The sequence below is a fragment of the Lepidochelys olivacea genome (genome assembly GCF_965140295.1).
Source record: "Lepidochelys olivacea isolate rLepOli2 genome assembly, chromosome: 2".
NCBI classification, from domain to species: domain Eukaryota; kingdom Metazoa; phylum Chordata; order Testudines; family Cheloniidae; genus Lepidochelys; species Lepidochelys olivacea.
The window spans coordinates 124831830-124854655 of NC_140412.1; the positions used below are offsets into that span (position 1 = coordinate 124831830).

The 22826-nt window shown below is 41.1% G+C and overlaps 1 protein-coding gene across 1 annotated transcript in view; it reads right to left on the minus strand.

Annotated features, from left to right (window-relative positions):
* LOC311517200 (cadherin-6) overlaps positions 1-22826 on the minus strand; it is a 115647-nt gene that overhangs the window by 64462 nt on the left and 28359 nt on the right. Inside the window, exon 2 of the mRNA XM_084621819.1 lies at positions 3977-4330. Within this exon, the coding sequence (XP_084477945.1) occupies positions 3977-4207 (231 nt within the window). The 5' untranslated portion in view covers positions 4208-4330. The remainder of the gene's footprint in view (positions 1-3976; positions 4331-22826) is intronic.

The following is a 22826-nucleotide window of genomic DNA, read 5'->3' on the forward strand; positions in this document are numbered from 1 at the left end:
GGAGACTGTTTTTTTTTTTTTAAGTCTTCATTTCTTGAATATACAGGAATGAAACACAGATGTGCAGTAACTGGATAATAACTGTGGATCTAAGCATGCAGCCACACCACATACAAGCAACACCCACTGATGTCAATGGGAATAGGGTGTACTCAGCATTTGCAAAATCATGGCCTGTATGATATGACAGCTTCTGAGGGCTCATTGTCAAGTGCTGAGCACACAGAACTGGGGCCCAACTTCGAAAAGAGCTCTGTGCTCTTTCAGGCACCTAAATACGGAACACATTTTCAAAAGTATGTAGATTGTAAGCTCTTTGGGGCAGGGACAGTATGTTTGTACAATGCCTAGCACAAGGAGGTCCTGGTACATGCCTAGGGCTCTACAATATGAACCATAATAATACTAACCAGCACCAGGCTGCTGAAATTGTGACACTAACAGCCAGATTTTCACAAGAGCTCAGCATCCACCATCAGGGGCAGGTTTTTAAAAGTGCTTTATTCCAACCTTATCACCAAAATCTGTCCCTGATGCTGGATGCTGAGCTCTTGTGAAAATCAGGACTCAAACTAACCTATAATGTCCTTCCTGCTCCCCGAGCCCTATCATCCCCCTCTCTCACACTTGTACCTTTATCTTAAAAGTGAATTTACTGCTGCTCAATGATGGTGTATTGACAGACCCAGAGAATAAGGGGGAATCCATTCCTGACTCATTGAATTCAGTGGCAAAATCCCAGGGCAGGATTTCACCCTACGTATTTTATTGATTCATGAAATAGGCAGAGCATGGTTAGAGGTAGTGCATGCTTCCTTCCACCCCTCTCATATGTCTTAACATGTTCTCGGAAGGACCACATCTGTGTTCCTTTCACAAAGCAGCCACGGCCAGCTAACAGCAAGAGGTAAATCAGGGTCTTCCAGTTTCCCTTGACCTCTTCTCCACTGGACCCAGATGGAGCTACTTGGGATAGAAGGCTCAGTAGCAACAGTAGCTGGGAAGAGGCTTCACAGCCTCCTGGTAGAATCAATTCTGAAATTCGGGCTCTGGATACATTTTCCGCATATTTGTTGTGTTACCATTGGTTATTAGGTTTCCCTTCATCTCGCCCCTCTCCTACCACCTCAGCCTTTAGCTACCCAGCCTCACTCTCAATATTCTTTCCCCTTTCTAATTCCTTCCTCTGTTTTTCTCTTTTACTTCACGACTCCCTTCCCCTCTCCCACCTCAATCCCAAGTGATCCTCCTCCTATAATGATGATCTTGTAGTGTATACAGATAAATGAAGGGGCAGAGGTGTGGAATCTTTAATGTAGACAGCTTTTCTCCTAGCTTTTTATTTGGGTGTTTGAGGTAAATAGATCTTAAACATAAGAGGTTTTCAAACAATCTGAGTAAAACCATTTTTTCCTCCAAGTTAAATCAGATTTCATGTGTATGTCGTCTCTGATGTCAAAGCCCAACCAGTTCCCCAGCCATCTGTAGTCTCCCAGAAATACAGAGTAGACATGATTGAATTTTTAACATAAAATACAAGCCAAATTCTCCCATATACACACACTGTGCTGTTGTCTTTATACAGCATAAAGAAACAAAACATTTTTAAAAACCCTATTTTTTTCACCTTTGCAGGTGACTAGTTAAGGCTCACAACCTTTGAGATAAAACATGCTTAATAAAAGTAAGTTTGTTAATCTTCATTTATCCACACCAGTCAAATTTAATTGTTCACTAAAACTGCCTGGTTACCTTGTCTGTAGCCATTCAGCTATTTCTATCGTTTACCCTTACTCCAACAAACAGCTATGTCTGATAACAAATGGCTCCTCTTTCATGCCTCTTGGCTAATTGTTCAAAGACAAGGGTGTGAGCAGCTCTGGCACTCGAAGGATGTGTGAAAGGCCACTTCTGAACAGCCCAGGGACACGGAATCAATGACATTTATATATTATGTGTCATTTCCATGCTTTGCCACAGTAAGTATAGTAAAGTGTCAGTTCCAGACAGAAAAGTAACTCTAAAAATAACATTCTGGCCCTCCACATTTATTCTGGCTCAGTGACTCCACATCAGACTCACTTGGTTTATGGGTCCAAGGAGGCTTTTTTGTGACTACCACTCTGCAAACTCATCCTGCAGTCCTATTCTCTCCCCGCACAGGATAGGAGTCAATGATATTTACCTGAATTCTATACTGGGGAGAAGAGGGCTATTGGGATTTGTGTGGGCTTGATGTCAGAACTTACAGTCCAAAGGGCAATATGTAGAACCTGCCCCTACTCTATCTATCTATATATATATATATATAATGTGTATTTATACAGATAAAGTCATAAGGTTTCTTCCACAACCTATTAACAAAAAACCTTACTTTTTCCCCATGGATTTTTCTTTTGTTCTTTTCCCCTTTTTCACAGTCTCATCTTTAGTCATTTCAGTTTTTGCTTTGTCTATGGGTAACTTCTCTTTCTCAACTAGAAAAGGAGTACTTGTGGCACCTTAGAGACTAACCAATTTATTTGAGCATAAGCTTTCGTGAGCTACAGCTCACTTCATCGGATGCATACCGTGGAAAATACAGCTCACAAAAGCTTATGCTCAAATAAAATGGTTAGTCTCTAAGGTGCCACAAGTACTCCTTTTCTTTTTGAGAATACAGACTAACATGGCTGTTACTCTAAAATCTTTCCCAACTGTAAATTTTTGCGCTATTCATTTGCTCCCCTTTCTTCATCTCTAACTTCTTTCTCATTCTCTCTCCTCTTGATTCCTTCTTCCCCCAAGCTTCCTCCTCATCCTCCGTTCTTCCTAGCTCTCCCCTCTCCTGGCTTCTTCTTTATCTTCTCCCTCCTCCTCCTCCCCCCAACCACTCACTCCATTTGGCTCACTCCTATATAGTCTTGTTGGGAGGACTTTTCATGAATGCTCATTTTCCTGGTTGGAGCAATATTGCAGCAGGTGAATAGCTCTTCCTTTACTAGAATCATGACTTTCAGTTGGTTGTGGGATGTCATATCCACTCTCGCTGAATAGCTGATCAGCAAGCATCAGGAGCAGGCACTTACTCTGATGGGAATGATCTAAGCCAGGGGTGGCCAACCTGTGGCTCCAGAGCGACATGCGGCTCTTCAGAAGTGAATATGCGGCTCCTTGTAATAGGCACCGACTCCAGGGCTGGAGCTACAAGCGCCAACTTTCCAATGTGCTGCTGGGAGCTCACTGCTCAACCCCCGGGCTCTGCCCCCACTCCCCACCCTTCCCGCCCACTCCCCTGAGCCTGCAGTGCCCTTGCTCCTCCCACCAGTAGTGCCATACGTACTGCACATGCCACAGCAAGTTATTGGGATTTCAGTGGAGCTTCCCAACACCATAAGAAAATGGCGGCAGCAGCAGAGAAGCTGAAGTGGGGAATGAGTAGTGAAACAGTTACTTTTTGACAAGTGGAAAGAACTCTTGTCAAAATAAGGGCACTTCAAGCGTATAGTGCTCTCTAGTTTGAGCCTTTTTATTTATAATCTTGACACAGGTGTTGGCTCACTTCAGAGACTGCACATACATTCATTATACATATAGTTAAAATATCTTGGACCAGTTACTCATTTGATGTACATTGGTATAACTCCATTAAAGTCAATGGAGAGATGGCAGATTACATCAGCTGAGAATATGGCCCAGAATTTCCTAATACAAATGCTTTGCATTCCTTATTTTAAGACAAAAAAATAATAATCAAAAGCTTTAGAATAAACACATATGAATGGCTGAGGGACTCATTTGTGAGATCGGAGCATTTTCATTTCTCTGTATTGTTTTTAGTGTAGCTCAGCTTCACGGTGCAATCGTCTCACCTGAACTGCTCATCATAACAAAGTGATCAGAGGAAATGTACGGTGCATTATTCCTGTCCATTCACAACTACTGGCTTCCTAAAGCTTTCAAGATCAGAACATAACTTTGTATAAAAGACTCCTACCTTTCCAACATATTGATAGTCAGAGCCTGTGTATTCCTCCAAGAGAAAGAACTGATTCCACATCCAGCTCCTTTTGGAACGAGTAAGCTCCTTCCTGTTATTTCCGGACAGTTCCAAAACCTTTTCCTTTTCCGGAAATCCCCTAGTCCTTTTGGATAACGGAGATGAAAAACTTTGGTGAGGCTGACCAACCCAGAACAGCAGCCAGAAGCAATGGTAAGTTATCATCATGACAGCACAAACGGGTCTACGCAGTGATTTCTTTCTTGGCCTCAAAGCAATCTACTTTACTGCACTGAATCCAGGTTCATTCCTTATTCCTTCTTTAATGTTCTTTGCAGTCTCAAAGGATCTCTGGAAGGAAAAATGACAACATATTAAGCATTTTGCAGAGGTACTTAACATTCAAAGCTAGAGCAAATAAGCCAAAAAAAGGTAGATCACTAATTGTAATTGCTGACAAGCTCTGAGCTGCTTTCAGTTCTAAAATGCTGCAAGTGGTCCTTCAGATACACTGAATGTAATATCTGAGCGGAGTAGGAGGAAGCAGCTCTGCTACTTATTTTCCTTCTTTCTTCCATTACTTAAAAATACTAGTTTGGGTTATTATCTTGATGAGCTGAAGTGGGTTACTTCACTGTCTCTTTCGTGTCTGGATTTCAGGATTCAACTGAGTTTGGTGGTCTCGGTCAGATCACACAGCATGTGAGAGGTATTGGTCACATCACAAAATACACTACTGGAAGGGGTACAGAAACCGTGGTGATGAATGTGGTTGAAGAACCTGATTAGAACAGAATTACTATATCAGAGGTGGAAATCCCGGTCACATTAAAGTCAATAGGAGTTTTGCCATTGACTTCAGTTGTGCCAGGATTTCACCTCAGGGCACCAGTCCAGATGAAAGGGTTAGTGAAATAATTGGATAAGTTGCCACAGTTGTCAATCTCGCCTGAGTACTAGACATATGTGAAACTCAGTGATTTTGCTTTGCAGGACATTTGCTGAATATTTTGATTTACTAGGTATTTTATTGCCTAAGTTTCATTTTGAGTTATAGGTCCAAACTCGAGCTGGTTAAATAGTTAAATACCTATATCTGACTAGCTATCTATGAATAAAAGCATGGAGATGGTTCACTATGATTTGTGGGGTCTTTATAGTCATTATTGTGTATTATCCTTGTTATTCCTTAGTTGGCCACCCACTGAGTAGTTGTGAAAATTATCACAAACCCTAAAAATTTCATGAATTTCAGCATGAATAATTATGTTTCCCAAAAATGTGATCCACATGTGTGTTTGCCTGTTTTTTGTTTTGTTTTAAGTTTCAGGCAACCAATCCAGGAGCAGACATGATATCGTGTGACATGAGTAATGAAGAGTGAACATTTAGGAATACCGAACACAAATGAGAGAGACATTCCTACAAAATGTTTTTTGTAGTGTCTAGTTTGCCTAGTTCCAGCCCAAACAAATCCAGAACAAAATGTGGATGAAATGGCTGGTTTCACCTGGTTTTGCAAAGAACAGGGGTTCTCAGATTGGGGGTCGGGAACCCTAAGGGGGTTGCGAGGTTATTACATGGGAAGGCGTGAGCTGCCAGCCTCCACCGCAAATCCCGCTTTGCCTCCAGCATTTATAATGGTGTTAAATATATTTAAAAGTGTTTTTAATTTATAAGGGGGGCGGTCACGCTCAGAGGCTTGCTATGTGAAAGGGGTTGCCATTACAAAAGTCTGAGAATCACTGGCAAAGAAAATGCAACAATTTATTTTGCTCAGTCACAATACAAAACCACAAATCATTCTGAGTTTGCTTAAAATTCAGCATAGCATCTCTCAAAATGTTTGCAAAGGAAGATTTTTATGATGGTTCAATATTGCATCAAAAACAAGGAGAGAATATAGTTTTTAGTTTTTGTTGTAAACATTTCACAAAGCTGTATTCAGATAATTACCTCTATTAAGGATCAGATTCTGTCCTGAATTGAATCTCTTTGCTTCCAAAGATGTAAATGAGACTGAATTTGGTCCTTGAGATGCAGTGGCTGAGTTGGATGGGAAACCATGCACTATGTCTGGTGTTAGCCACTGTTTTCAGTCTGTCACTAGTCTATAAACTTCACAAAATAACCCCAAATCTTTTACATTTTTTGACTAAATCATTCTCTATATAAAAAATACCATTTAGCTATTTTAGAGGCATACTTGGTAATGGAGCAAGCCTGCTTAAAATAATGCCCTTTTACTACTGTGCAAGGTAACATGCAATAAGTAGTTAATCTGTGAAAAGTCTGTGTTGTACTAAGACATTTTTAACAGGAAGAATGAAAAGGGAATGTGTAATACTGAGACACAGTACCTAGTCCCCTCTAGATGCATAGGGGATTTTTGCACTTAACTCTTATTAACATTCGTTAGATAAACAGGAACACTTCAGCCCTGCTGTCCATGGGAGTTGTGCTCATTAGGCTAAGGCTGAATTTCTCCCATCTATCACAGATGTAGCAAATATACCCACTGAACATATGTACCCTCTCTGCAATTGCAAAGAAAGATATCCTACTGATTGGAGGAATAGATGGTGAAAAGGAGAAATAATCATGTGTCTTAAGTTCTGGAATGTGTAAGGCATTTGAACGTATAAGAAGTGCAATACTAACATAAATGCCGAGGCAGGTAGCTAGGCAGACAGACAGAGACTGAACTGGTATAACTTATACCTTCTTCCAGTCCGCACAATGTACATGTCACATCACCTTAAATGCCCTCTAGACTCACTATAGATATATCTATGCTGCAGCTGAAGGTGTGATTGCAGCTCAGATAGCTTTAATCTACCTAGAATGGCTAAAAATAGCAGGGAAGACATGGCAGCACAGGCTTCAGTGCATACTAAGAATGCATACTAAGCATTCTGGGTGGGCCTATATAGCCCATGCTTAATCCTTGGCCACCACAGTGTCGCTGCTATTTTTAGGTGCACTAGCTAGATTAAAGCTGGTGTTTGTATGCCTACCTGAGCTAAATTCACCCCATCAATTGCAGCATAGATATATACCCTAAGACTCCCCCTACTCACCACTGTTCCAATGTACACTCCTACTCATGCACGACCTCTGAGTTTGGTCCGTTCAAATGGGTCCGTTTGCTGGTGCGGTATAAAATAGAATATTCCATCTCCCACGGTGTTTGCAATTCTCATTTTCTGGTCAGGAATCTTCCTGGCAGCAAGCTTTAGAATGTGATTACAAATTCCACAGGTGACTTAATTAGTGCCATGGCTGTTTGCAGCTCTGGCAAACTGCCATTTGACAGCATGCTTGTCATGATATTTGCTCCAAGTGCAGATGTGAAATGACTGATGATAAGTTAGTTCTGGCTGTGTGCACATGGGTCCCCTTATTGGGGAGGAAGGGTCTGAGGTATGGAGCACAGCATATGAGTAAACCTATTATTTAGCCATTAGTGCAGTCTGGATGTGCCACTGGGGCACAGGATAGTGGAAATCATCATTTTGTCAGGCATCCCCATCATTCTTTTCATTACCCCTGTGGATAAATCCTGCAGAGGGGCATTATCTCCGTGCTCCTGTACATAACCCTTCCTCAGCAATGCTGGCAAGAGCAGAACAACATGAACAGGGCTCACACCAGCCATTTAAAGAATCAGTCCTCTGTCAATTGCCAGGAAACAATTATTCCTAAGGGGGAGTTTTCTGCACTTGAAGCCAGTTACACTTCACAGCTGTGAGGTCATGGGAGAGGTTTTATAGCAGCTCTTGTTGAAATACAGCTTGTGAGGATGATATCACAGCTGTGAAATACAGCTTCTTATTTTTCCTAGCTGAGATGTGCCAGAAATGCTGCAGTGAAGGTATGATCCTGAAAGGATCCATCCAGCTATCTGTACTTTGTATATCTCAGCCCCTATTGACTTCTGTATTGGTGGCAAGTAGTCAGCAATACCTTTAAAATCAGGTCTCAAATGTGGAATCCATTTAAGTAACTTAAATCCAGGGCCTTTTTGCCCTAGAGATGCTGTAGTTTCGGACTTGTCCATGGCTAGCGCTCTCTTATAGACCAGGTCATAGTGATGTACCTAGCTCAGTAACTGAAGTAAGAGGTGATCATTCTCTGTTCTCTATGCTGCATCTTTAAATACAGACGAGTCTCAGTGCTGGTGGTTGTGCGACAGCTGACATTTTGTCTTTCAGTTCCGATGCAGAATGTTTGTCACTGTGTTCTGACTTTCTTTCTTCCCTCATTAGATTTTAAAGCGAGACTTTCTTTTGTTCATTGTTTCTTTAATCCAAAAATCGGTCATTCAGGCAGAGGAATATTTTGCTTTGTGGGTGTAGGAAAATATAAGTCACATGATCCTTTCTCTTTACAATTTTTTCCCCTTTTTTTTTTCAAATAATAATACAAAAACAGACAACAAAACAATAAGCAAGACATTTAAAGTGACTCTGTCTCAACCTCCAGCTGATGAAGTGTTTGGGAACTCAGTGTATTATTTAGCTATAATATCAGTGCAGAGCTATTTTACTATTTCTCATATGACTATGTGAAACAACTGGATTGGCTCTGTCAGACCAAATGTAAAATAGTATGTGAAGCTGGGATTTTCATAGGTGCCTTAAAGGAGCTAGGTGCCTAAACCCTGAAAATCCAGAAATCTAAAAATTAGTGGGAGCACTTTCATGGAGCACATGGAGTACAGTTTTTAGAGAGACTATTCCCACACTTAAAGTTAAGCACATGCGTAACATTCAGGGTCGAAACCTTAGACAATTACTTAATTGCTAAAAATGCCAACTTTATTCAAAATTACCTCTGCCTAGTAGTGATATTCATAAACCATCTTTTAATTTACACACACACCAATACATCAAATGTGAAACCTTACATATATAGATAATGTCTTTAAGCCACCTATGCTATAGATATATGCACATATTTACATACTTCCTGGGAAGTATTTAATTAATAGAGCCATCACCTAATGAAAGAAAGTATATGCACTTGCGTCACTCGCATTCATCATGGACAGCTGACACGGGGATGGATTCCTCAGCTTAGACTGTCAGTGGCTGGTTCTTGAGATAACAAGTTCAGCTGAGGTTTCGTCTTGGCGGTATTTACAGCTGTATTGTTTTGTCATTTCCAGGAAATGTTAAAGGAGATTGAAACAGGGAGTGGAGTTCTCACCAGACCAGTCAGGAAAGAGTGGGAGCTGTGCTCTTCCCATCTCCCCTTTGCTTTAATCACAGCTCACTAAGTGGTCCCCCTTAAACAGGACTTTGGGAGGAGTAAGCTTTACGAGTTCCTTACTAATTTTCTCCACACCATTCAGAGGTCTGTAAAATCATGAATTGTCTGGAGAAAGTGAGTAAGGAAGTGTTATTTACCCCTTCACATAACACAAGAATCAGGGTTCAGCTGATGAAATTAGTAGGTAGTAGGCTTAAAACAACCGTAAGGAAGTACTTCTTTATACAACGCACAATCTGTGGAAATGGTTGCGAGGGGCCAAAAGTATAATGGCTCAATAAAGAATTTGGTAAGTTCATGGAGGATAGAGGCATCAATGGCTATTAGGCAAGATGGTCAGGGATATAAGACCAAGCTCTGAGTCCCTAAACCAGGGGTTCTCACAACAAATTTTTTGGTGGCCTCAGAGTGAAGCCAAAGGGACTTGAACCTGAGTCACAGTCCACTACCTTAATCATAAAGCAACTGTTTCTTCCTAAGAAACAGTGGGTCATCCAAGACATAATATTTGTGTTTATTCAGTGCAATTCTACTTGACTGCATGTGCCAGGCAAGATTCTGTCTGCATACTGGAGGGAGTGTTGTAGGATCCCCAGGAGGAGTTATTGGGATGGTTGGATATGCAGACCAGAGCAGTAGCTCCACCACCTTATGGGGGATATAGTGTGCTATTAATTCTGTATACTGGTCAGTGAAGTAGAGGTGGAGGGGCACAGACTATGATACTTCCCAACCATCATCAGATCCCATTCTGCTTCCTGTTGGAGTGCTAGCTCTGCATAGCTCTAGCAGGAAGCAGGAGCTGGATTTACCGAAGGATTTTTGCCCAACCTTGTGGAGCAAAGCCAACCTCTTGTGCAATCCGTGTCACATCGTTGTGACCTTGCACCAAGAACTACCAGAATCTGCCGTACTATGTTAGCAGGGTTGTCTGGTGCAATGTTTCCTAAATGCATTATAAACTAAAAAAGGGGCTGGTATGTGACTCATATGTAGTAAAGAGGAATCCTTTAATTAACATTAGCCTGTCTCTTGATAGAGAGTAGGCTAAAAGAGTACAGGAATCAACTATGTTTAATAGAAAAACAAATTAGTAATACTTATAGAACTGGATATATCTAGTGCGTGTGTCTTTTATCTTCAATCAATACTGCTAGTCAGATAGCAGCAGATGTGGGTGAAACAAAGTCTGGCTTTCAATTTGCAAAAGGTTTGCAGCAGGATGAAAAACGAGCCTTGAAGTGATATGAATGCTGCAGAAAACAAAACATGCTGCATTTCATGAAAGTTTGCAGCTTTGTCATCACTGTGTGTGAATAGTACATCCATTTTCAGACATGCAATGAACACCCACAGTATTTACATATCTCTTTTAAAGGGTTGGCTTTTTCTCTCTCATTTCTTTGACAATATAGTGCGAAATCAGTGATTTGGCTGTTAAGAAGCAGGAGGTCCAGCCTGCCCCAGGACTTGTGGATACCTTGTGCTTCTATGTGGTCTCTGGTATCCTATGCCCCCACAGCAACAGGTCCTGGCTAAGATTTCTAAAAGTGACTAGTGATTTTGCGTGCCTCAATTTTTAGGTGATGGATTTGAGCCACCATAAAGGGACTTGATATTTGGAGAGTGCTCAGCTCCAATCTTCTGAAAATCAGGCCCCTTTAAGGTCTTTTAAATTGGGAAGCGAATGATTGAAACACCCCAAATCATGAGTCACTTTTGGAAATTTTGACCCGGAGTCTTTTGCAGATTCCCTGCTGAGCATTTCCAGCAGAACCAAGGCGATCTATAGGCAGCCAGTCTCCTCCATGTGCAAACTGGTCTTACAGTTGTTTCAACTGTTCCTTCTGAAGCAACCTCAACATGTTAATGAAAACAAAGGCTAGAACGTCAGGTACATGTCTGACCAATAGAATACCAGGACAGAAGACAAGGTTCTTATTTCCATAGGAAGAAGAGATTTTTCCTATCAAAGATGAACTACTTTGACTCCAGTAGATAGCTGATTCACCAGCATACAGACAAAAATGTAGTTAAAAGTAACTTCTTTGATAAGAATATAGCCGTTGTAGTCCTTGAATGGCCATTTTGTATTTATCATCTTATATTTGCAGTCTTCTCTTTGCCATCTGGTAAGTGCTCATTATGTTTTTATTTTCTTATTGTTAAGGGGAAATGGTACATTCTCTTAGTGATGTTTATTGAGCACAATAGTCAGAGGGAGCATAAGTCATCAAATTGGTGAAGAACAAGGATAGTCCTTCACGTTGGCTCAGTGCCTGATATGCCTTGTACTTTGTGGAGTCACATCAGTGAAAATGGATTTAGAATGCTACCAAGTCAGATTACGCCACCTACACCAGCAGTAGCATTTTGCACCCACATTACTGAGGTGTAGGTGACCAAACAATAGCACACAAGGAAAAAATAGGAAGGCCTGTTGAAAATTCAGCTCTATTGCAAATATAGTATTAAAAATAATAAGATCTATATTAGCGGTACTTCATTTATTAGTTCAAACACTCTTTCTGAGATCAGGGCCTTATTTCTCTGACACCAGCACTAACTGGCTGTACTAGAAGGCTGTGGTTTTTGGAAAAGTCTCCAAACATTGCTCTAACAATGGTATAGCTCCATGGAATGACCCCTAATGTAGACCAGTTGCTTCTGTTTTCTCTTTTTAACCACCATATCCTCCTGGCGGGTAAAAACACCTGTGGGTAATCTTCACCGGTGTGCCCACAATGGAGAGTGCAAATGAACCTGCAGCAGTGTTACAGATGGTGTGAAAGTTTCCTAATAACCTCAGGTTTCAGAGTAACAGCCGTGTTAGTCTGTATTCGCAAAAAGAAAAGGAGGACTAAATTGGTTAGTCTCTAAGGTGCCACAAGTACTCCTTTTCTTTTTGCTAATAACCTCAGCGTCAGCAGCTCTAAATAGCAAATAGGGATGAGCCACACACGTTGTTCATAGAGAATGACTACATACAGTCCTATTCAACCAAGTGTGTTCTAGGGGTCTAAACACAGCAATTAAAGCCAGGAGGTATTAAGCTCTAATGCAAGTTTACACTATAATTCTCTTTGAGACTTTGGTCAAGTTACTTAACCCTGCTGTGTCCGTGTCTAAATCAGTTGATAATGACTTACCTGCCTAATGGAAGTGTTGTGCAGAGCAACTGACTAAATGTTTCTGAAGCTCTTTAAAGGTAAGTGTGAAGTATTATTTAATGTAATACTTGTATATTTGCTTTCCAAAGTACTTAACCTTTTAAGGTGTTTGTTATTTCATATTTGTTAAAATTTGGAAATCCACAAAAGACTAAAAATATGAACAACATTACTCCTTGGCAAATAACATTTTTGAGGTGAAATAAGCAGTATTATTAAATGCTAGTACATTAGAAAGTCCTTAACAAGTCACTTAGAAATACTGAGAAAATCTAATACAGTGTGTGGTTTCTCTCTTCCTGTGTGTGGTTGGGTATGTGTAGTTATTCCTATATAGACAAAAATATAGGAAAGGTTACTTGACAACGGTAACTAATTCTATATGCTTGTATCTGTAATCAGATAGTGGTTCTCAACCAGCGGTATATGTACCCCTGGGTGTACACAGAGGTCTTCCGGGGTACATCAACTCATCTAGAAATTTGCCTAGTTTTACAACAGGCTACATAAAAAGCACTAGCGAAGTCAGTACAAACTAAAATTTCATACAGGAAAAAATGAGACAGTAAGCAATGCTTCAGTAATGATGTGCTGTGACACTTTTTGTATTTTTATGTCTGATTTTGTAAAAAACTTGGGGGATATGCAAGACAAATCCGACTCCGGAAAGGAGTACAGTAGACAGGCTGAGAACCACTGAGATAGGGCATGATCCTCTGCCTATTGAAGCCCAATGGAAAGTTCTTATTTGCTTTGGTGCAGGACCAGGCCCTCGTTAAGTTTGATTCTTCTAATATTACAGATACTGTGCTAGATTCTGATCTCAGTTTTACTGAGCTGTAATCATATTATTACTAGTTTTGTTTTCAGTAGCATCTACAATGCGTTTGGTGTGTACGCTCATTTGCAAATCTGGGGGCAGAGCAAGGAGAGAATAACTTCAGTTGAATTACTATGGATTTTTTTGTTGTGCAAATGAGAGCAGAATCCAGCCCTGCCTCTTTAAATCTAATACACCAGACTCCCTGATGAATGTTATTGATGGAAAAAATTGAGTAAAATGGCAACTTTCTTAATGCTAAATAACTATGTGCACATCATATGCGGCAAAATGGGGATTAGGCACTTCCAAGACAAGCTCTACTCTTAGTTTCAGACATCTGAAGAAGCTTATCCTAAGTCCTCAAAGTACGTGATGCAAGTGGTTGCTCTCTGCTCAGGACTTAGAGGCACATTAGTCCATGTAAACCACCAAAGACTGGGAAATTGGCCTTCTTAGCTCAAGGGAAAGATGTTTATTTTATTGAATTAATTCAGAATCAAAGACAGGGTGGCCAAGCAAAATCAAAGAAACTGCTGAAGCGGTTTGGAGGCCCAGAATAAAAGAAATTCTATTTCTGCATAACTTCACTCCAGTAAACAGAGCTTTTAATTCTTAAAGAACAACAACATTAATCTGGATGAGGAGGACTTTCTTCTGGCTTAAGAAACTCTTTAGTGTAAAGGGTGTTCTGCTATAATGCACCAGTTTATAAAGTTGTCACTTACAAAGCAAATCCTTAATCAAAGGGGAAACTAACTCATAATGTCATTTAATCCTACAAATAATTTGCCATTAGAGTCACAGGTGTAGATAGCTCTCTAGAACAGTAACTCCATAAAGCAATATAACTTGACCTACAAAGGTGTGTTTAATGGAATTCCATGCAGCTGCTCTTTTCCCCCATAAAAGGGAAAAGGCGGGTCTGTCATTTCTTCCCCATTGTGACAGACTAACCTGAAGGCCTTATCTATCTTTAAACATTCAGAATCTCTTTAATTGCTTGCGCCAAACTAAAACTCCACGGGTATTTCTGAGTTTCTCTCGAATGCTAGTCACTCACACTAGAGTTCTAGTGAGAAATCCTGGCCCCACTGAAGTCAATAAATTTTATCATTGACTTTAATAGAGCACAGACTTCACCACTAGTATTTTTATTGGTCATTGCTGCTGCTAGCAGCTTCCATTCTTTCCCCAGCATCTGAACTTAATATTTTTTCACCCATAGCAATTGTTTCCTATATTTGTAGAGGCAGGCCAGTTAATACGAGGCGATTTCCTAGAGAAAATGTGTAAGCCTTGTCAGTTTGGTACTAATCTCTTACTGCATATATGTGCAATAAATTGGGGTCTGGGGAGGAGTCCTAAAGGGTAAGGTCTAGTATGAAATATAACAGAACTTTTTCTACTTAAAGATGAGAATGTAATACAATGAGGAGATTTCCCTTTGTGCTCAATGAGCAATTTATCAGGGAAATTTTTTATTAAGACTGTTTGGTGAGTGGGATGAAAATGAGACAGCTAACTGACATGTTCTCTTTCTAAAATAGTGGGATGTTGGGGGGGGGAGAACTAAAACAATAAACAGACTGAAAATTCAAGTTAAGAAATTTGGAAGATGTTCTTTGAGAGACTGTGACTAGATTAATTTCTTTTCTGCCTCTTTCTATGCAAAGCTGTGAGTTAAATTCTGTTTTTGTTGGTTTGTTTTTGTAATCTGATGTAACTGCTCTGCAGCAGCAAAACCTGAAGGACAGGTGGTCAACATATATATTTTTTTTAATTGCCAAAATTTCAGTGAAATATTTTCATGAGGCGGGAAATAATGTAGACAGCTTTTGTGTGTGTGTGTGGAGGAGGGGGGGGGGGAATTGTGCTTTCTTTCCACATAACACTGCCCAGTAGGAATTATGGCTGAGTTAGCTAGAATTCCTCCTGGAGCTGTGAGTGCATGTTGCAGAAACAGCTCCATCACTGATTATCATGGGTGCAGCATAAACTCCTCAGACCTGATCAGCTTGCCAGCTGGGACACAGCCACGTCCTGCTCCTCGTCCCTTCCTAGTGGGTAGCCTTGGCAGCAGTGCTAGTAAGGAGCAGAGCCTGTGTCCCAGTATCTAACCAGTGGGGTGGTGAGACTCCTGGTGCCCCCTTCCTACTGCCTTATGCAGATGTACAGAGTCAGGCATAATTTGGACCACTGTGTTTATGGTGATGTTCCCCCAGATGACTTAAAGGTGCACTTGCAGCTACTGTATCAGATTTTTGTTTCACTCTCCCAGGGAAGAACAAATCTTATGGGGGTAGGATAAATATTTTCAGATTTATTTATTTTTAATGAAAAAAAGCTCTCTAACTGCTATCTGTAAATCTTACGCTTGCCGTAAACCTTTTATTTATAGGATTGATCTCCCCTTCCCACCCCCCCCCCACCAAACTGCATTAAACCTTAATGAGAAAATCTTTTAGAATAAGATTGTAACTAATAAATTGTTGCAGGCACATTACTCTTTGCTATTGTTTCCCTTTCTTTGTTGGTGACTTTCTAACTGAGGATTGATTGGATCAGAGTTATCTGGCTTTGTGGTCACATAATTAGACACAGGCTATATGCGGATTTCTCTAATTCAACAATACAAGGTGGCATAAAAGAAACATTCAGATTCAATGACTGCTATAGATGTGCTCAATAAAGGAAGAGATGTAACTACACAAATAACCTTTGCTAAGCTGCAGAGTGCTGGAGCTGAAATGTTTGCTTCACTGCCAAAGCTTTCATTCTCTCTGCTGATTGTGAATGAACACAAATTAAGGAGAAGATCCTGCTTCAAGATTATAGACCTCTACTGTACAAATATCTTAAAAGTGTAGGATTAGTCTTAGGAGTAAAGGACTGCTGCCTCTTTAAAAGTGTGTGTCTGATGAGAATCACAATAAAATGGCACAAGTTAGTGATGTTGGATTTCTTTTAAAGCCCCAGATCCTGGAGACAAGTGATTATATGAAAATGTCAGCTTTCGTTTAAGAAAGCAACTTTCTAGCTCATTGATTGCAGGGAAAAGCTTGAAAGTGTGACCTGAGTACATTCTAAAGTCTCAAAAAACCAGAAGGCAATTAAAGAATTCAAGGTGTCTTTAAAAAAATCCTCATGACTTTTCAAGCAAGTCTAATGATTTTGGGGGCCTGATGCTTTTGGGGGTGGTCAACACTAAGTTTATGTGTGGGACCTCAGAGCAATTGATAAAAATGGAAGGGCAGAAGGAAGGAGCTGTGTGATGGATCATAATATGGGTGAGAGCGGAAAATTCAGCTGACTTCTAGAAGAACAATAGAAAATAATATTTGCTTAATATGTACCCAAAAGGAGCAAAGGCAACTATAGGGGAACACATGACAGATAGAGAAGAGTTACTATCATTCTTTCTGAGTTTGGTTTGCTTAACACTTAGGATTCAAGAGTTCACTTTATTGTCACTCTGAAAGTGCTCAGATGAAAAGGTTAAAGTGAATTACTGGTACTGCAGTTGTGGTTTTGTTCTGTTTTGGTGGGGGTTTTTCATAATTTACGACAACTTTCCATGGCTCATTTACACACAAGCTCCCCGGTCCACCAGACACCTTCAGCCCAATGCTGGCTCCCGTAATATTTTTCCTTTGCCCCTGTGATTACCACAGGTTTTGTTCCATCTGACCTTCTCCTTTCTGCTGCTCTACCCTCAGTCCTGTTCTCACTCACACAAACTGCCCTCAATCATAGGCTGTCTTCCAGACGTCTACACCTGGCTGACATTCCACCCACTCCTCTCACCAACCATCTCCTCGACTCTGTGCTATTTAAGGAGTCCCTCCTCCTCCTTATCCTACACCCAAGAAAAAAAGTGGTTGTGGTTCAAATACTTAGTAGCTGGGCAGAATTTGAGGATCCATTCCAGACCTCTGTACCTGTTTCTCTGAAAATGACAATTTTATGGAGGTCCCTGCATGCCACAGAGCTCTGGCAAATGAGGCCACTGCAAGGAGTTTACATCCTTTAGATAAGTACTCTGGTGAAGTTTTGACATCCTTTGAAAAATCACCTTGGCAAGATCAGTTTTAAATTGTTGCAAAAAGAAATGGACTTTCCACTACAGGTTTGGCACTTGTTTTAATGTGCCTTTTAAGTAACAGTATTTTACCATACTGAGAACAAATGGAACAGAATCTCTCTTGCCATATTAAACATTACACACTGGATTAAGGATAATTAAACAGTTTGTTTTTAAAGAGACATTCATGTCAAGAGCTTTTTCTACAGCTTTTGTGTTTGTCACACCATATAATTTTAGTAATAGCCTCTCAGAGGCTTAAATATACAACAAAATATTTTGCAATTTTGGCCCTGATCCTGAAATCAAATGGATTTTTCAACATTGACTTTGTCAGGAGCGTGATTTGGCTTTTGAACAATTTCCACTTAACAAATATCTTTTTTTCCCCCTTCCTACTGCTCCCTCCCACCTGTTATTTCTTATGGTGCACACACCAGCTTGCACACTGGGTTGCAAAAAATTCTCACTACTAGCTGAAATGGATGCAGCTTCATTTAAATCAATGGATTTGCATCTGCTGACATGATTTAGGTAAATCTAGCCCCTCCCAAGCATAATTGATAATACAATTTGGCAGAGGTCTGGGAACAAGTTTTAGTAGTTAGTTTTCAACTCATCCTATCAAGAGAGAATACAGCAGGAAAAAACTGTATTGCATGTCTTAATATACTGATGACTGAGGGTAATAATACCTAGCTCTTATATAGCACTTTTCATCAGTAGGAAGTCAGTACAATTTCCCCGATTTTACAAGTGGGAAAACTGAGGCATGTGGAAGGAAATGACGACTGGCCCAAGGTGACGCAGGATAGCAGCAGGGAAGAGGGGGGTAGAACTGAAAAGTGATGCTTAAAAACTTGTATTAGCTGGTGCAACAATTCTTGAGGGCAAGTTCAGGGCCTCTGAACTTGCTGACTTTAAACTGTTGCCACCACAGGCCACACTGAACTCACCAAATAGCATTGACATCTACTACGGGAAGTTCCTGCACACTTTTACTCCATGCAAAGTATGTGCGTGTGTGAGAAACTAACATTTTCTGCACCTCTGCTCCGTTTTGCTCTTCTGCATCTCTTTGAGAGAGAGAGAGAGTGTGTGTGTGTGTGTGTGTGTGTGGAGAACCCCTGCTTCCCAGACTATCTTTGCTTCCTCCTAGGGGTGATGTTCCTCATCTTTCCCTGCTATAGCCACTAGATTATACTTCCTCTCAGGGAACGTCAGTGACTAAGATATTCTCTTTTGTTCACTGTTGTTGTTATTTATTATTTGTATTGCAGTAGCCCCAGTCATGAAATAGGACCCCGTTGTGCTTGGAGGTGTACAAAGGGGCCTCATTGCATCTTGCATTGCTACGTATCAAGTTAACATTTGCATTTCTAATATTTACTTCTTCTCTAATTTGCTTTGCTTATCCAGTGGATTAATTCCGTTTAAGCCTACAGCTATACCGCACGCCTTTTGTAGCGGCATGTAGGGTATGTGTAGCTACGTTCAGCAATGCAAAGCAAAGCCTTTCCTGCTGCAGGGAGAGGCTCCTGCTGCAGGGTGTTGCCAGCCAGAAGAAGGGTGGCTCCTGGAGTCCTTTTCCTGCCATGGATCCAGGCTGCTACTCCCCCGCCTCCACCAACCTGTGAGGGGGATGGGGGGGATGGAGTTTTGGTTCCCTGCCACTAGTGTCCTAGCCAGCAAAACTGAACCAGTAGAGAGAGGGAAGTAAGTGGTACTAGGAAAAGAGCTGGTGCATCTTACATCCCACATGCAGCATGTGGATCCAACTATCTGAGAATCTCTGTTCCTGTTCATGATTACCAGGTGTGGCTTGTACAGTGCCAATCTAGCCTTTAATGTCTAATAATAAAATATAAAGTCCAATTACTGCTAGATGATGGGTCCTATTAGAGGTTAATGGAACAATCTGATAAACAAGATGCAGCATTCCATATTCCCACTGACAAATGAACACGTTATCAAACAAGTACGTTTCCCAGTTTTTGTCTAATCTTTTATCTGTAGTGTGTTGATTTGTACATGTATTCTGCTGTTTCTTTGAAGACAGCAAATACGAAGTAAGCAAAGAATGAGCCCTGTTGGTTGAACAAAAAGACCTCCTGTTGTCTTACCCCGAAACCATGTCTCTTGCTTCAGTCACACAGAAACCAATGAAATAGGGACTGAGGTAATCACAATGCCAAAGATGTGTGGAGCCCAGGGGATTCCACACCCTCTCAGTATATAACATGTACACTAGGGAGACTTGAAAATAAATATCTGATGGCACAGCGCTCTGTCTGATAGTCATTAAAATGTCATGGTTACCTTCTACGTGAATATATCCCCTATACCTGATGAGTTAAGAGCACTGAGTGAAGCCTTTCAGCTAGGTATTCTCCCCATTTAAAGATGGGGAAATCGTGGTACAGAGGGTCAGATTTACAAGGTATAAGTACCTAAAGATGCCTGAGAGGTAGGTAGAAAAGGAGTACTTGTGGCACCTTAGAGACTAACCAATTTATTTGAGCATAAGCTTTCGTGAGCTACAGCTCACTTCATCGGATGCATACTGTGGAAAATACAGAAGATGTTTTTTATACACACAAACCATGAAAAAATGGGTGTTTATCACTACAGAAGGTTTTCTCTCCCCCCCCCCCCACTCTCCTGCTGGTAATAGAGAGAAAACCTTCTGTAGTGATAAACACCCATTTTTTCATGGTTTGTGTGTATAAAAAACATCTTCTGTATTTTCCACAGTATGCATCCGATGAAGTGAGCTGTAGCTCACGAAAGCTTATGCTCAAATAAATTGGTTAGTCTCTAAGGTGCCACAAGTACTCCTTTTCTTTTTGCGAATACAGACTAACACAGCTGTTACTCTGAAACCTGAGAGGTAGGTGTTTCCTTAATTTACAAGGAAAGAAGCTTGTTAAATATTGCCTTGTTTTTAATCTTCTGAACCTGCAAATCCTCCAAACTACATCCAAATGGATTGCCTGCAATCCATAGCTGTACACAGCAAGAGCAAGGGAACAAAACAGAGGCAATAGGGAGGAAAGTGATGCTGGCTTGTTACTTGAATGCACACTCTTCTACTAGTATTTTCAGAGGTGTCTAAGGTATTGTTTTAGCAAAGCACTCAAGCACCTACTTAACCTGAAATATAAGAGTAGTCCTGTTGGCATCAATGAGTATGCCTAAATTTAAGCACATGCTTCAGCACATTGATGAACTGAGGTCTCCATTGGTATAAATCTCTTTTCTCTGAAAAGCATAACAAAGGAGAATCTACTCCTTGTCCAACGAGTGAAAAGATGACATGACATTAGTGGAAAGGTTTCCCCCACCAATGCACACACAAGCAATGGGGTGGTTTTGTACATACAAGCAATGGGGATTACAAGCGATTGGCAATCTTATATCTGACTCCTTGAAACGAATGGCTACGTTTTAAAAATTAGTTTTTTATTTATAGCCAAATACCTATTCTGGATTTTATTCAGATACTGAAGAATGTGAATGAGGATTGCTGATTATCCTGAAAATTGCAGGATGGCCTTCATTTTTGGTTCAGGTGCCCCCAGATAAATCACCCCAGTAAATGATTTTACAGTAAAAATATCAGTTGCTCAGATTTATCTCCGATCATCTAAACTTCCGATGTTTGGGAGGGAATATGTAGGCAGCAAATCCTAGTCCCTCTTGAAAGGAAAAAAAAAAAAACATAAATCCAATTGTCCTGCAGTCTGGCTTCAAAAAAGAAGCAGCCCCATCACAACTAGTGGTGTGAAATTTGGCCGGATTGTTTCACAGGATTTTGTGGAAATTTTCCCTTCCGTTATGTGGGCTCTGCCTTGACCTTCTGGTTTGAACTAAGTCAAAAACTTTGAAACAATGCAGTTTAAGCGAACTGTCTATCAGACAACCAAAGTTATAACTGTTCATAAACGTATGCAGATAAACTATTTCAGAACTGAGGACACTGAAAGTACAGATTTGACAGGGTGGTGTTTTTAACCAAAAAAAGGAAAACGTTTACAACATTGTTTACAACACTGATTCCATACTAACTCCAGGTTTTTAGAAACCACCTGGAGCAAGGCAAAGGCAGTTACGGAGGGTGGTGTTGCTAGACTGTAATGTGAGTTACATCAGGACCTCTTCCTAGATGCAGGAGTTGGGCAGCAAATGTGAAATAAAATCCCACTGGGATGTTCTTTTTCTTATTCCGTGGAAACAAATGGAATGGCAGCTCACAGCTGACTCCCTCTCCAGTTGTGGTCTATGACAGTAATCTTGGAAACAGGTCTGTGAGCAGAACTCTCCTGTTCCTGTACTGAAGGGCTCTAGCAGATTAAAAACAGTGGGCTGGAGAGGGACCGGTTGCTGAGTATTTAATGGCCCTAGAACTGGGAGATTGCATGTTGTGATGAACATTGCCACAGTTCGTGACCTTGCCTGGCACATGCAGTGCTGATTATACCAAAGAATCAAGCAGATGTGAAGGACAATTGAGCTTAATCTCCTCCCAGCTATCACAACTCCTTTTTGGTAAGTGGAGGATTATGATACTTTAGGGGAATAATGTACATATCTGTGTGTGACTGCAGTAATGATGGATTTTTTTTTCTTCAGCTGAAGAAACCATGATTGATGCAGCTGGCTGCAACCTCTAAAGAACACTGAGGTTAATTGGAGCCAAAGGCACAGCAGTCATTGAGTAGTATTATTCTGTGGCACACTCATGTTCTGTCATTAATTTTCCTATTTGTTTGATTTGCAAAAACATAAACCAGCTAGAAGAGAAAAAGCAAAGGGGTCAGTTATGCCTCTTAGGAGACAGAGCTGCACTGCAGATGGGCGGGGGGAGGGCGGGCGGGGGGGAGCTGCACTGCCTCACAGCTTAGGGGCACTATGCTTTTTAAAGGCAAGACTCCTCCAGGAGAACTAGAGGGAACATGCTGTGCAAAGGCATTTGCTGCATGGGGGCTTGCTGCAGTGAGCTGTCCCTGTGCTGCCCTCCTCTGTTCTCACCGGTGTGTGGGAGACTCAGCCACAGTCCCATGCTGACACACTCGGGCCATTACTGCTTATTTCTGTTACAGCAGTGAGCCGTCTGAGTCAGGGTTTGGGCCTCATTGTGCTGGGCACTGTACATAAATAACATGGGCGTAGGATTACAAGGACCACAGGCTCACCTGGTCCAATTTGTGACCGTGGCTAGCACCAAATGGTTTAGAGCAGTGGCTCTCAAACTTATTTGAGCAGGTGCCCCTTTTGTGTGTCTGTAGTTGTTTACAGCCCTTTCCCCCAACAAGTACATACCCCTACCCAGCTCCGAAGGCAGAGTGGACAGCAGCAGCTCCTGGCCAGGGCCCAGCTCCGAAGGCAGCACAGAATTCAGGAAGGCAATGTGAAAAGTGACAGATGTCACTATCCTGGGCTGTCCCAGTGAGGGATTTGGGGGTGGTGTGGGTAAGCCTGGTTGGCAGTGCTCAGACT